The 15,347-nt window shown below is 35.7% G+C and overlaps 1 protein-coding gene across 7 annotated transcripts in view; it reads right to left on the bottom strand.

The window, feature by feature from the left end:
- INPP4B (inositol polyphosphate-4-phosphatase type II B) overlaps positions 1 to 15,347 on the bottom strand; it is an 830,572-nt gene that overhangs the window by 175,931 nt on the left and 639,294 nt on the right. For all 7 annotated transcript variants that reach the window (XM_044268013.1, XM_044268017.1, XM_044268010.1 and 4 more), the window contains one exon: positions 13,699 to 13,846. In XM_044268013.1, coding sequence (XP_044123948.1) covers positions 13,699 to 13,846 — 148 coding nt within the window. The remainder of the gene's footprint in view (positions 1 to 13,698; positions 13,847 to 15,347) is intronic.

Genomic DNA, 15,347 nt, shown 5'->3' with positions numbered 1-15,347 from the left:
CATCAGGAAAAAAAATTAAATATTAAACAGTCAAACACTAGATGACATAAATGACTGGTGGGTGGCCTCAATTTTATAAAGTGGTTGGGAGACAACATAAAACTGAGCAAAGTTCAACTAGATGTCAAGATTCACAATATTTTTCACAGTTATGTTCAACCAACAATTCAGGCTGTCTGTGCTTTAACCCATACAGGGATAAATATGGCATCCATAAATCATGGGCTTTTTTAAAAAAGTGCATTTAATAAAAAAAATGATGATGTGGAAAACACTGTATTCTGTGAGTCACCCTTTCACTGAAAAATGACTGGCTAGTCTCAGTGGTCATTCCCTCTGATTTTCACTTGACATTAAACGAAGTGGCTGTTGTATTGTACACTAAGGAAGGTTCCAAGTTATATGCAAAGACTAAACATCAGAGCACAGTAACTACAGGATATAGTTGTAATCACAGAAGCAGTGTATCTGATAAGCAGCCAGATTCCATCATTTCACTTTAGGTAACTGTATTGGAAAAAAAAAAAATGAGGGATAATAAGCATGTCTTACTCCACTCCTAAAAAACTATTTGTTGTTCCTGATACAAGTGAGTATGTTTATTTATTTCTAAGTAACATCGTATTTACACTTTGAAGTCTATTTTAAAGTTATCAAACATGGATGACATATTTTTCTTAAGTATCTTAAAGCTTGGTGCTCTGAGCTGATGTTTAAAGTGGTGGCACATACGTGAAGTTTCTCTGAAATCCCCATTCATCAATTACACGCCTTTTCATTCTGAGTACCCATGAAAACTACTAACTGTACCTGAAGGTTCACCTAGCAAAGCAAGAAAATGCGTTGGCACACTCAGCACCTTCTTATTATTCCTGCCCATAATTTTAGAAATTGAAAACATTTTCCCTTCCAATTTCCATCCCTGGACCTGGAGTGCAGACATCACTCAATTCAGTTTCACAAGTAGATGGCATTCAAGTGGCTGCAAAAAAACGCGTGGCAGTAGGGTTCTTCAGTGGACACCATAAAGCTTTCCAGGTAATCACAAATACTTCTGTAGAGAACATATCTTTTCTTATGTTCAAAGCAATCCTTGGAGGTCATTGTTCCAGAGTCGGACTAAACACAATTATAAATTCAGTTGTGTTGGCACTCACTAGCCACATAGCTATATCATCCTCCACAGTCCGCTGTAGGACATTTCCATGATCATGAAAAGTTCTGCTGAACAACATTGCTCTAGACACATGAGAAGACTGAAATGAGAAGTGATTTGTTCAATGCCATATTGCTAGTAAGTGGCAGAATCAAGACCTGTGTCCAGGTTCTATGACTATAAATCTTGTTCTCTTTTTTATTTTAATTCCCAGGGAGTATGGCTTCTTCCTGAAGAGGATGACTGAAGTCTCTCCCTGGGGGACTCATCTGAATGCAGCTTCCACCCAGCTCCACAGACGGCTCATTCAAATATTTTGTTGTAGTGTTCACTTGGCTGACGTAATTGCCAAGAATGTCAAAAACAGGACAAAATTCTTATTTATTTTCTATTCATTTGACAAACATTTATGCAGTGTTTATTATGCTTATTTATGCCAGGTGCTGTAATAAGAACTTTACAAATATCCATTCATTCAATATGCACAACAGCCTGTTGAAATAGGTATTATTATTATTATTATCCTCATTTTATTAATGAGGAAATTGAGACTTAGAGAAGACAAGTAGGTTCCCCAGCGTCGCCCAGATTGTGAGTAGTAGTACTGGCCATTAAGCTCTGGAGCCACATCTTTGGTATTCGTCTTTTAAACTACTATACTAGATGGACTCTCCGTGAGAAACATTATGCAATCTCATTCCCACTAGAAATAACTGTGCAGAATGTGTATCTAGATACTAACAACTTGGAAGAAAAGAACAAGAAATCTTTGATCTTTTACCTACAAGGGTAAAGTAGAAAGCTTGAGGTCAAAGTTCTCATTCTCCACTTTAAATTCTAATGGATTAGGAAGAAAGAAGAGTTTTATATTGTAGCCCTTCTTTTTCAAATTACAGATGCCACTGTTGGTTATGGTACATTCGTGCTGCCCAGTAAAACTCTCTGTGATGATGGAAATGTTCTATAGCCGTGCTGTTTAATATGATCGCTACTAGCCATATGTGACTATCAAGTATTTGGAAGGTCACTAAGGTAACTGAGGAATGGAATTTTTAAATTTCATTTAATTTTAATAAATTTTAACTTGAGTTTAAATAGCCACATGGGGCACGTGTCTACTGCATCAGCACAGACCCAGATGGTTCAAGGGAGAAGCAGTGAGGGCTCCTTCTTTTCTTCTGAACTTCATGAGCACCTACTATGCTCTGTATCAATGACATATACTGACGTGTTCAGTCATGAAAGCCACAATGCTTGAATCACCCTCAGCACCTTATCTCCAGATATCATCCACCATGGAGTCCTGTGGATTTCAGCTGCTTAAAAACTCGCAGATGTATGTGTATTTCTCCATTTCTCCCACTACTATCCTAGTTTAAGCCACCATTATTACCAGCCGAGGTGACTGTAATAGCCCCTAAATTGTTTCATCCCTCCACATGTGCTTCCCTTTTGCTAAACACAATCATGTCATTCCTGCTAACGGTTTCAGTTGTTCTTAGGAAAAATATTACATTACTGGGAGCTTACTATATGCTAGGGAGTATGCTAGACTCTAGAAATAGCATAAGAAGATTGACAAGTTCTTCCTTTTCTGTCGCTCAGAAGGCCCTAATTCATCTACAGCCTGACTCTCCTCCCAAGATCACTGCCTCAGGTCCCAACACACCAGCTTGCGGCTTAAGACATACCAGTGCTGCTTTTCTGCCCACTGGGAATGTGTGGCACCGTATAGTGCACGTATCTATGAGATATGCTAGGTTAGTAAGCTAAAGAAGATTAAAATAAATTATAGACTCAGTTTTCTGTCTGAAGCTCTAGAGCCCTCAGCTAAGATCAACAAAAATAATAGCTTTCATATATGGAGTGGCTGCTGTGTACAGGATTCTTACACAGATGCTAAGAGCATATTAAAGACCTATGTGTGTGCATACTGGGCATTTATTATCAATGCTTCACTTTAAACCTTACCATCACCATGTGCGTTCATTATTTAATCCCTTCTTTACAGTTGAGAAAACTGAAAATTAGAGTAGTTAGGTAAATTGTGCCATGTCACATAGCTATTAAGTGGAGTTTGGGGAAGCCAGCTTTCAAATCACAGCTGTACTTACACACACACACACACCCCAAAACAAAACCCTGAACTGTCCTGACTGCTCATATAATTACTACAGTAGCCCTGTAAGGCAAATGATAATGTTATTACCTATAACAATCTGGAAATCGAAAGATCAAGTAATTTTCTATAATCATAAGCATGTACCGAGTGGCAGATACAGGTTTTTGAACTAAGGTCCATAATAATTCCAATTCTGTTTTTATCATTACAACACACTTTCCTCCACTCAATCCATTTTAAATCAAGAATCTTGGTGCAACAGGAAAAAAAAAAAACTCTAAATGAGTTTTGCCATATTCATTCCTGTGCAGACATTATAATATCCAAACACCCAAATAAAACACATATTTCTACCACCAGCTTGATGATACTAAGTGCTCTACAGGACCTCTCTTTAAGTGATCCCAAGAAACCATAATGATGAACGTTACGGCACACAGCATCTGCCCTCAGTACGGGGAGGCGGTAAGGCTGGTTGCACTTTCCATGATAAGTAACATACACATTGTATTCCAACTGAGTGTCAACACTGCATGAAGAAAAATGAACAGAAGAAACAGCACTAATCAGGTATGAACCACCAGTGGCGTTCTCACATAATATTTTTTATTCTTCATCTTTCGGACTTACGATTTCTCTCAGAGAAAGCAAGCAAGGGAGACAGAGAAAAAAATAACAAAGAGAAACAGTGAAAAAGAATGCCATAAAACATCTATGAGATTCATTGGTTTGACGTCTGTTTGATATATGTGAGACTTAAACAGAATGGCTAGCTTCCTTTCACTTTTCCCACTAATCAATGTTTCTTTAAGGTCAGTAAAGATTTTCAGTGTGCCTTTATTTCAACCAAGTATGCAAATGTCAATAGACCTCTCAAAAGACATGTGCTTCAGCCACGCCAGCATAAATAAGGCATCGAATGAGGCTAGAGAAGTAGATAGATACAGGGTCCTTTCTCCTTTTAGGCCATGTGAAGGGGAAGCCTTATCTGTTGATAAATCTTGCAACAAAGTTTGTAGATTACATTTTAGAATGTTAGATCATGTCAAATGGACGGGTTGGGTCACTGTGTTGTACAATCCTACTGCGTATCTTTTTGTATAGTGAGGATGTTTTTGAAAAAGAATTTACCTGGATATATTTTAGTTCTAGTTTATAGTTCTTAATAGATAATTTTAACACTTTTAAAAAAGCACTTCTGTAGTGTTATCAGTCTGAAATAAATGGGACTTTTTTATGAAATTTGTAACGTGTGTTAAGATAAGATACAAGGTGAGAAATATCTCCTGCATCTCTTTCAAACTAGATATGATGCTTAGGAAGCCAATTTAACCGCATATGATAATATTTAAGTAAGCAAGTAGAACGCATCTCTCAAACATATATCTCTCTGCAGCAACTAGGCTTTCAGCCTAGGATCTCAAAATATCATACCAACAATCTTTTTCATATATAGGAATACATTACATTCAAGAAATAGATTTGGGATATAGGTATATAGGTACATAGAACTTAGAGTTCTATAATATTTCTATACAACATAGAATACAAAACACCTGAAAATACAGTGTTGAAAAAATTGTTTGCCCCATTGATATAAAATACTTTATCATTACAAACTTAGTATATGTATAATATTTACAAACACTAATATACAAGACAAGGCATGTACATTCTTCCAAAGAAGTAGTAATAAAACTGTATGTTCCAGGGGCACCTGGGTGGCTCAGTTGGTTAAGTGACTGCCTTCGGCTCAGGTCATGATCCCAGGGTCTCAGAATCAAGTCCCACATTGGGCTCCCTACTGAGCAGGGAGCCTGCTTCTCCCTCTTCTACTCTCCCTGCTCATGCTCTCTCTCTCTCTCTGTCAAATAAATAAATAAATAAATAAAAAACAACTCTATGTTCCAACACTATCATATTTTTCCCTACCAAAGTATTTTGGTACATATTTTTTATATTTTACTTACAAGATTGTTTCTCTACATCATACACACAATATTTATGTTTTATATAAGACCTAAGAAAGTCTTAAAAGTTAATTCTTATAAAATATTATTTATTTTCTTCTAAACTCCCAACTTACATGCCAGAAAGTTTCTTTCTTGCCCCACCCCTGGGATCAAAAGAGAAAAATATATGATATAAATCAAACTATTTTTTTTCCCGGAGAGTTTTATGGACCATGGAGTTCACTTTCATTGAATATTTCATTTCTTTAAAACTTTTTGTACTGAGATAGGTTTTCAAATATTGTCTTAAAGTGTAGAAGGTGTACTTTTTTGATAAAGCCAAACATTATATGATCACAGAACCTCCCATCTGAATGTGTACTTTGCACACCATGATTTAACACCATATTTGTAGCTGTCATGAAGCTTCAAGTCTTACAAGTACCATCATTTTCTCTAGTAACTAACATATTTCAATGTAGACTGAGCACAGCAAACCTTTGAAGTAGGACAAAATCCAAAGAAAACACTCAACATAAACAAAATATGTGGCAACACTAAAACAAACTATAAAAATTTTATAGGTGGTAGTTTGGCAAGACCTACATAACTTGTCTGTGTGCAACCCAAGCTGAAAGACTATAAAACTTAAAGCATTATAAACACAGGCAAAGACACACATAAACACACACACACACACACACACACACACACACTTTCTGTGTATTTAGGATCTCTGAGTTGTCTTTAACATGTCATTCTCCTGTCCTTTTCCATTATAACAACACCATAAGAAGCCAGTTGCCATTTCTCCCTATCCTTCAGATATGCTAGATCAAGGAACTGGTTTACTTTTTAATTACTAATCCCTCATGTGTAATTTAGTAAACTGCAGCAAAACTTCCCCTCTTCCCTTCTGAACACATTATTCTTGTATGGTTCTTAAGAGGTTAAATATCAGGGCTCAAGGAAACTCTTACTGGAAATTTGCATTTTACAATATTTTCAATCAATGTTAAGTCTGTAACATGTATTTTAAGATGATAAAGTTACAGGCAGAAAAGCCATTAATAGACTGTTGCACTATCACAGGCAAGACATAATGGTTGTTGGGATTAGAGTAGGTGGAGTAAACATTAAAAAAATGAATAAAAAATTCATTACATTGTTCACCTCAAATTAATATAATGTTATATATCAATTATACCTCAAAAAAAGATAAAAATAAACAAAACAGAAATAAAAGCAGCATGTAGTCCATGCAAGAAGTGTGTTTCAAAAAAAGAAAGAAAATAAAAAGGACAAATAGGAGGAGTAGAACTGACAAGTCCACAAGAATTCTCTTTCAAAAAACCAAAAAAGTATATTAATCCTTATAATAAGCATATAAAAGCTACATGAAAAACTACAATGGTGTATTTGTATGTATAAAAGAAGATTTTAGCAGGCCGTATTCTTGAATGTCAAGAGCAAATATTCCAAATATGTCAGATTCTTTTGAATTTTGTTGTTGTCACTGTTTAAGTTTCTTAATTACTTTAGTGATGACAATGGAGAGGCATGGAAACTGGTAAGTATTATAAGGAGGTAAGAAAGGAACGGAACACTGAAAAAGTGATATTGAAGAAACTAAGTTTTCAGAAATGTGGCTAATTTGGTATTTCATTTTATAAATGTAATCAAATAAATTCCAGGTAATTAAAATTTGTAATGTAAAATAATTGAACAAAAATGTTGAAATGATTAATACTGAACTAAACTCAAAATAAAGACAAACTTTCTAAATATCTCAAAGGCCACATGGAGCCCGTGACAACTCAGTGGTTATCTGTCATCCCATCACAGAAACCACTAAGCATCCAAGGGACACTACAAGGAATGAAGGATCTTTTGTCATTGTTGCCATGAGAACACAGTAAGCCCATTCTCATTTACCTATGTATTTTCTTGAGGTAGGGAAGGGGGGAAAACTTAAATTCTAAATGACTGGTAATTTTCCAAGACAAAACAAAACAGAACAATCATCCACAATTTTTTAGACCAAGCATGAGGGAGAACCAAATTTTGAAGAGACTTCACTGTTTGAAAGTAAACTATTTAAATTAAAAGAAATCAAGATATGTTTAACTGGCATATCTATTCTCTGTTATTTATTCGTTAAGTTTTATGTATTTGCTTTCTATTGCTATGTAGTAAATCACTGTTCTAAATCCATCATCCAGAGATAATCATTGTTAATATGTTCGTATATGTGTAAGTAATGCTCTAGTATATATCTAGTCTATTTTTCCTTCTAGTCTTTTTATGTACCCATAAAAATTCCAATGCAATAATTTTCACTGTTAGTAGCCTACACTTTTATTTAACATTATTGTTAGGGTCCGTAATCAAAGGAGCAAGACCGATAACAAAGCGAAGGTCAAGCAAAGCTTTATTTCGCACCAAGCATCGAGAATCAAACCAACCGGTTGGGGCTGTCTCTTACAAAGAGGCGACCCCTCCCAGCCTCACAGACTAAGTTTTATAGAGGTGGTTGAGCCTGGCTATACACAGGTGGCCAATGAGACTGCGGTACACAGAGAAAACTGCACAGTCATGCTAGGTCAGCAACACCTAGAGAAAACTGCACAGTCAAGCTAGGTCACACACGGGTGGCCAATTGAATTTCAATTTACCCTAGTAGATATATGCACACCCCACTGATTGGATGTCTCCCCCTGGCCTGTGTCTGGGCTTTGCAAGTAAGTTCCTCTGGGAGGGGCAGGGTCAATCTAAGTTCACTGCATAAACACAAAATGGCTCCCTCTGGCTAAGTAGGCCCTTACAATTATGTAGTAGAATCACAGATGTATTCATAATAATACACTCAGATATGCAAGGAAAACTAAGGGTGATACCAGGGGATAACAGCCATGGGGAACAAAATTCTGTTTCCCATAAGAAGGCTTACGAAGATGAGAATAGATGCAAAAAATAAAGACGCAATATCCCCTATAGGTGGTAAATTTAGAGGAATTTTACTTTTTCTTTTTAGTATTCTCTTTATTTTTTTACTATACTATTTTCTGTAGTGTGCATATATTACTTTTTATGGACAAATCCAATGTAATATAATATAATTTTCCCAGGACAGATTTCCAAGCATGCAAAAGAAGCATTTTGCACTGTTGTGAATGTGAAGTGTTGAAAGACAACAGCACTATGGCACCCGTAGTCTTCATCAAACAAGGTAAGGGAGTTCATCTAAGTTCTGGGCTTTAGTGGGGAGGTTAAAGCAAGTAAAATACTTTCTGGGATCCGAGTAAGACTAGGGTTAAAAGAAGCTGAGAAAAGAACATCACAGTAAGGGTCCAGGCTGCCCAGGCTGGAGATCCCACCCAGCCAAGAGAAATGATATAAGTTCTTTTGTGAGACAAACCCCATTCATATTTTTAATTTATTATATTATGATATGTCATATAAATTTTATAATATAATTTAATTTTTATACATCACTTTATAGTATATTATAATTTTTAATGAAATGATTTTCTCATTACATGGAATAGATCTTCAAGTAAATTTTTTAAGGAAGTTTTGTGAGTGGCATTTTTTGAACTCCTAAATATTAATGTCATTTCCATCACCTTCACTCATAAAATATTCATAACCTGGCCCTATACAATAAAGTAGGCCACTGGCTTTTCCTCTCAAAAATCAGTAGATGTTATTCTATGGGCTTCTGCAGGGAAATGTAAGGTTACCCTGATTTTACCATGTCAAAGAAAAAAAAAAAAAACAAATACCAAACCTGCCTAAGTTTTTACTGTTTTCTTTCAAGCTTTTGCATGAGTTTTTCTTCCCCAAGAACACTTGAAATTATTAAGTAGTGCCCAGCTCTGTGTCTTGTATATCTAATATCTTCTCTTTCATCATTCTGAATATTTTTCACCCTCATTTAGCATTTGAGATGAGCTTACCATGTTTGCCTTCCACATTATGGATACAATTTCTCAGTGTCATCTCTGTTCTTTTCTCCTGGCTCTGTGGACTTAATTTGGTTGCTTCATTTTAAAATTTCATTATTCCCTCCATTTATCCCCTCCATTTTACAGCATTTTCCCTAAAGCATGATAATTATTTTCCATGGGGTTCTGGTTTTGTTTCATAATAACCATACCATATTACACTCTACTGAGATGGCTAGTCAGTTTTTCCTTTTTTTCCCCCATCTTTCCTATTTCCCTTTTGAGTCTTCAGCATGATTTTTTTTTCCCTCTCCTCTTCTTTACAAAATGTGAAAGAGAAATATTTGATTTTTAAAAACTAATTATAAAAGGTTTACCTAGAAAAGGTGATGGAGAAAGTAGAGGATACATGGAATATGCTGCTCTTCACAGTGCCTAGCCAATTTTCAGACCTACCAGATTTTTTTTTTAAGATTTTACTTATTTATTTGACAGAGAGATAGAGAGAGAGAGAAAGCACAAGTAGGCAGAGCAGCAGGCAGAGGGAGAGGGAGAAGCAGGCTTCCTGCTGAGCAGGAGACTGATGTGGGATTCTGTCCTAGGACCCTGGGATCATGTCCTGAGCCTAAAGCAGATACTTAACCGACTGAGCTACCCAGGCGCCCTGAGACCTATCAGATTTTTATATAATTTAGTTTTAAGGACTGAAATGGGCTTTTTCTCCTCTGAACAATTCCCAGAGCATCATGATTATGAAAGAATTCAGTAACTTCTCAAAAGCAAGGTGTTATACTAAGTATTTTGTAAGTAGAACCTTCCTTCTTCCCTTCCCAACACATAATTCTAGTACAGTTCTCAGAAGTTACATAAGAGACTTAAACAGAAAAGGTGGTGGAGAAGGCAGATGGTATATGGAATAGCTGTTTTCTCCTTATTCCCTACTCAGTATTTCCTCCTGGGATTTACTGTCAGTGAATGGCTAGACGGAGAGATATTAGTAGGAATGGAGAGGAGATAGGGGTTAAAGATAGCACTGTGGAAGACTGTAAAGTACTAGACATGCAGAAGGTCAGCTGCTCAGGCTTTAAGGAAGTTTCTAAACTGATGACAGAAGCAGATAGAGGATGGGCACCTGGGTGGCTCAGTCAGTTAAGTGTTTGACTCTTGATTTCTGGTGCAGTCATGATCTTGTGGTCGTGAGATCAAGCCCCATATCGGGGTCCAGGATCAGCAGGGAGACTGCTTGGCATTCTCTCTCTCTCTCCCTCTGCCCCTATCCCCACTCTCTCTCAAATAAATAAGTAAATAAAACTTAAAACAAAACAAAACAAATAAACAAAACAGACAGACTGGGGCAACATTAGGAGTCTTTCTCTTCATCTTCTTTCTCACTAGCTTGCTGTATTATTAGATGAAATAGCATTAGTGGTCTGTCAACTAAGATTTTCAACCCTGGGCACCTGGGTGGCTCAGTTGGTTAAGCGTCTGCCTTTTGCTCAGATCATGATCCCAGCTTAGCAGGGTGTCTGCTTCTCCCTCTCCTTCTGCCCCCTCCCTGTTCGTGCTCTCTCTCACCCTCTCTCTCTCTCAAATAAATAAATAAAATCTTTTTTTAAGAAAGATTTATTATTTTTCATTTTAATAATGTGGTAGTATGTGTAGTATGTTAATAGATTTCCATATCTTGTGAATGGCTACCATTTTCCATTTTTTGTGTCTTCATGGGTTATTTTTAAAATTTTAGTTCCAGAATAGTTAACATATGGTTTTATATTCATTTCAGGTGCACAATACAATGATTAAACAATTCCATACTTAACTCCATGCTCATCACAATAACTGTACTACTAATTCCCTTCACCTATTTTACCTATCTCCACACCTACATTCCCTCTTGTAACCATCTGCTTGTTTTCTATAGTTAAGGGTTTGTTTTTGGTTTCTCTCTTTTTTTTTCTTTGTTCATTTGCTTTGTTTCTTAAACTCCGCATATGAGTGAAATCATATGGTACTTGTCTTCCTCTAACTGGCTTATTTCACTTACCATTATATTCCCTAGAGCCATCTGTTTGTAGTAAATGGCAAGATTTCGTTCTTTTTTTATGGCTAACTCTATTGTATATATATATATACCACATATGCTTTAACCATTCACCTATTGATGGATACTTGGTTGCTTCCATAATTTGGTTATTATAAATAATGTGTCAGTAAACAAAGGGGTGCATGTATTCCTCTGAATTATTGTTTTTGTATTCTTTGGGTAAATACCCAGTAACAAGATTAGTAGAATAATGGGGATCCCAGAAGAGAGAAAAAAAAGGGACAGAAAAATCATTTAAAGAAATAATAGCAGAAAATTTCCCAAATTTGGGGAAGGAAACCGAAATTTAGTTCTAGGAGGCACAGAAATTCCCCAGCAAGATCAATCCAAGAAGGTCTATGCCAAGACACACAGTAATTAAAATGGCAAAAGTAGTTATAAATAGAGAATTCTAAAACCATCAAGAGAAAAGAAAAGTTACATACAAGGGAAACCCGTAAGGCTATAATTGGATTTTTGAACAGGAACTTTGCTGGCCAGGAGAGTCTGGCATGATATAGATATTTTAGTGAGAATTTAGGACTGGCTAACTTAGATTGAGTTATCAGGAGTCATTTTTAGGGCAAGGTCTATCTCTAACTGCTTCAATCCACCACATCTATCAACTTCTCTTCTATGGTTCTCAGCTGAAATAAAAGCACTGCCTATGACCTCATGCTTTTCTAAGGAGTCCTTCCTTATTGTACAACACCTGTGAAGAAGAGTTATCTTTCCCAAACCTTCCATGTGAAATGTCATCTTTACATGACACTAGTAGGAATGGTTCTTAGTGTCCCATAATCTCGAATATAACAATGCTGAAGTTGATACTTCTTTTATGACTTCAAAGATACAAACTCCCTAAATTGGCTTATCCTTCCTGGGAATTTGTTTTGCCCATTACATATGCTTACTACTAGCTCTGGGAAAAGATAGTTCTGAATAATTTGGTTTATATTAATTCATCCTTATAGCCAGCTCTTACAGGTAGTCTGTTCAGATTCCTGAATATGCTACGGCTTCTCTGGTCCTGAGTCAATAACTTTTATCTGACTTTTGTGGCCTGAGTATTCTCAATCTGCTACTCTCAAATACCTATCTTCTGTCTCTCTTTTAATCTTTATTTTCCTAAATCCAGGTTGTTTCTTGCAACCCAGTTTCCTGCCTAATTTTCTCTAAAATCTAGGCTCTGCTTTTTCTTTTCTTTCTCTTTCTCTTACTCCTCAATCAGAAATATAGTATTTGTGCAGTCATTCTTACCCTAAAATATACTGTCAATACTGCCAAATTTGAGCTGCCTTGTCCATTGTTTGCTCACTAGTTTAGATCAATACAGCATGCTTGGGGACTATAGAGTCTACCCAAAGGACGCACTACTATTAGATAACTGGTGTATTAAAGTGGACAAAGGCCAGAGATCCAAATTTTAGACATTTTACACTTTGCTATGTATTTCAGCAATTACAAACGTTACAAAAATATTTCCAAAATTTATGGTCTTAACAGTAATATAATGTAGTATTCAGCATTTTAAAATCACTAGAAGTTTATAAGGCAGAAAAAATAAATTATTTGAGTTGTCATGCCTCAGAGATATTCTTATTGACAACCAGTTTCCAGATCTTTCTCTTTTATTACGGCAACATATTTAAGTTTGCTGTATGACAACACTGTCCATTCATATAGCATACATTATCAGTCATCTAAGGGGGTGCCTGGATAGTACAGTCAGTTAAGGAGCTTATTCTTGATTTCAGCTCAGTCATGATATCAGTATCATGAGACTGAACCCTGCATTTGGCTCCATGCTGGGCATGGAGCCTGCTTAAGATTCTCTCCTCCTGCCTGTCCCCCACTCTCTCTCCCTCTCTTTTAAAAACAATAAATAAAGGAGTTTTTGTACCAAAAACATATGAAAGTCTTGTTACAGATCAGTAGTACAGAGAAGAGTCAAGTAGGAATTTCTTGCAGAAACAGTAATGGTAAGCAGATGAGATAAAGATAAAAGGATTATTAGCAAGGTCAAAACTCACGTGATTAGCTAGATAGCAATTATACAATAGAAATACAATGCAAGCCATAATGAGAGTCATATATATAATTTTAAAATTTCTAGTAGTCATATTTTTAAAGTTAAAAAAATCAGGTGAGATTAATAACATATTTTATTTAACCCTAATATACTCTAAATTTTAATATATTATCATAAAGTCAGTCTTCTACCGTTTGTGGGATAAGAATTCAAAATCTGTATTTTATCCTTAAAGAACATCTCAAATTGGACTAGTAGTATTTCAAATGATTAACAGACAGACATGGTTAGTGGCCATCAACACTGGACAGTTGCAAGTCTAGATTTTTACATTATCATCATACTTTACGAAAAAATGTTTTCTAGAAAAAAATGTGAGAGACAATCATAAATTATTTTCTCTTACCTACACAAATCTTCTTTTATGTGAAGAGAAATCAATTCCTTAGGAATATGAAAAGAAAGTATGCTCTCTGACATCTGCTCCCGGATTCGCATCCACTTATTGTCAGATGTGGGAAATCTATATAATTTACACACCGGGTTCTTTAGCACTGAGAGGGAAGAAAAACACAACAGGTTAATAGTTAAATTATAAATATATGCCCATTAGAGAAAGATCAATTAACAAAATTCTTAATCAGTGTATTGCTGTAATTGTTGATTTAATCAAGAATTTGTTTTTATCATAATGGAATAGTGTATTTGAATTTCTAAGAATTTTGTTTTTGTACTTTTTTCAGTAGTTTCTGGGACAAGTAGTCTTTATTAAATTAAGAAATTATACATCAAGTTCCAAGTCATAAATGTGGCTATTGTGGCTTGCTAGTTTGCCACCTATTAATTTCTTTCTCTTCTAAAGATTTTGTTAAAGCATATGTATTTATAAATATGCATGAAATATATATATATTAACATATAATACATAGAAAATTATTTCTTAATTTCTTCTGATAATTGTCAGTCAGCTCTGCTCACTTAGACAGTAGGTGAGACATGTTATTTCAGAGGTTTCAAATAGCCCCACTACTAAAATTGTTTTGTTTTCTAAATGCTAGAAAGGTTTATTTATTGGCTTAAGAGCTATTACAGTTCAAATATTATGCATACTTTAGTGCCAATGAGTCAATCATACACTTTCTAATACCACATATTACCAGAAGCAAGACAATGAGGTTATGAGCAAACTGTATTTGTGGATGGGAAGTGTTTAGGGAAGAAGTCACAAGATCACGCCATCAATGATTTTAAGATTTAGGGAAAAAGTGGAGGGCCAGATATTAAAATAATATTTGATACATTATCATGAGGCCTTCTGCCACCCTCTCCAGCCATTTATTTTAGGTCAGAAATTTATTTCCACTGCTGTTGAGCAATGACTGCCTTTGTTATACTCATGCACCAAAGCTTAGTGGGTAAGAAAATATCAGTCAATTGCCAGTAAAGTATCTATAATTATTTGACTCCAGTTTACCAATAAAGCTGATTTAAAACAAAATTTGATATTAAAATGAAGCATGGGTTATATGAGCCAGGTCTCCTGAACATATAGGGTAAAATTCCTTTCAAAAATTTAATGTCCTATAAGACCATATCTCATTCACTACTTGGGTAAATATACAATAGCTTTTGGAACATTAAAATGAGAATCTCTCTTTTTTTTTTTTTTTTAAGATTTTTATTTTATTTATTTGAGAGAGAGAGAGACAGTGAGAGAGAGCATGACCGAGGAGACGGTCAGAGAGCAAAGCAGACTCCCCATGGAGCTGGGAGCCTGATGTGGGACTCAATCCCGGGACTCCAGGATCACGCCCTGAGCCGCAGGCAGTCGTTCAACCAACTGCGCCACCCAGGCGTCCCTAAAATGAGAATCTCTTCATCCATTCCTCTGCAATCATCCATTCTCAGAAGTATTGTCTAGACATCATCATTATCAGAATTAATGCTATATCAGAAACGTTGATCTCAAACATCCCATTCTTCAACAACCAGGCTCAAAGTTTCCAGTATACCTACCTATCCACTGCTAAGAATTAGCCAGTGTTTACTTTTCAA

This window comes from Neovison vison, chromosome 11 (genome assembly GCF_020171115.1).
Source record: "Neovison vison isolate M4711 chromosome 11, ASM_NN_V1, whole genome shotgun sequence".
NCBI classification, from domain to species: domain Eukaryota; kingdom Metazoa; phylum Chordata; class Mammalia; order Carnivora; family Mustelidae; genus Neogale; species Neogale vison.
This window is presented reverse-complemented; position numbering and strand designations above follow the sequence as displayed.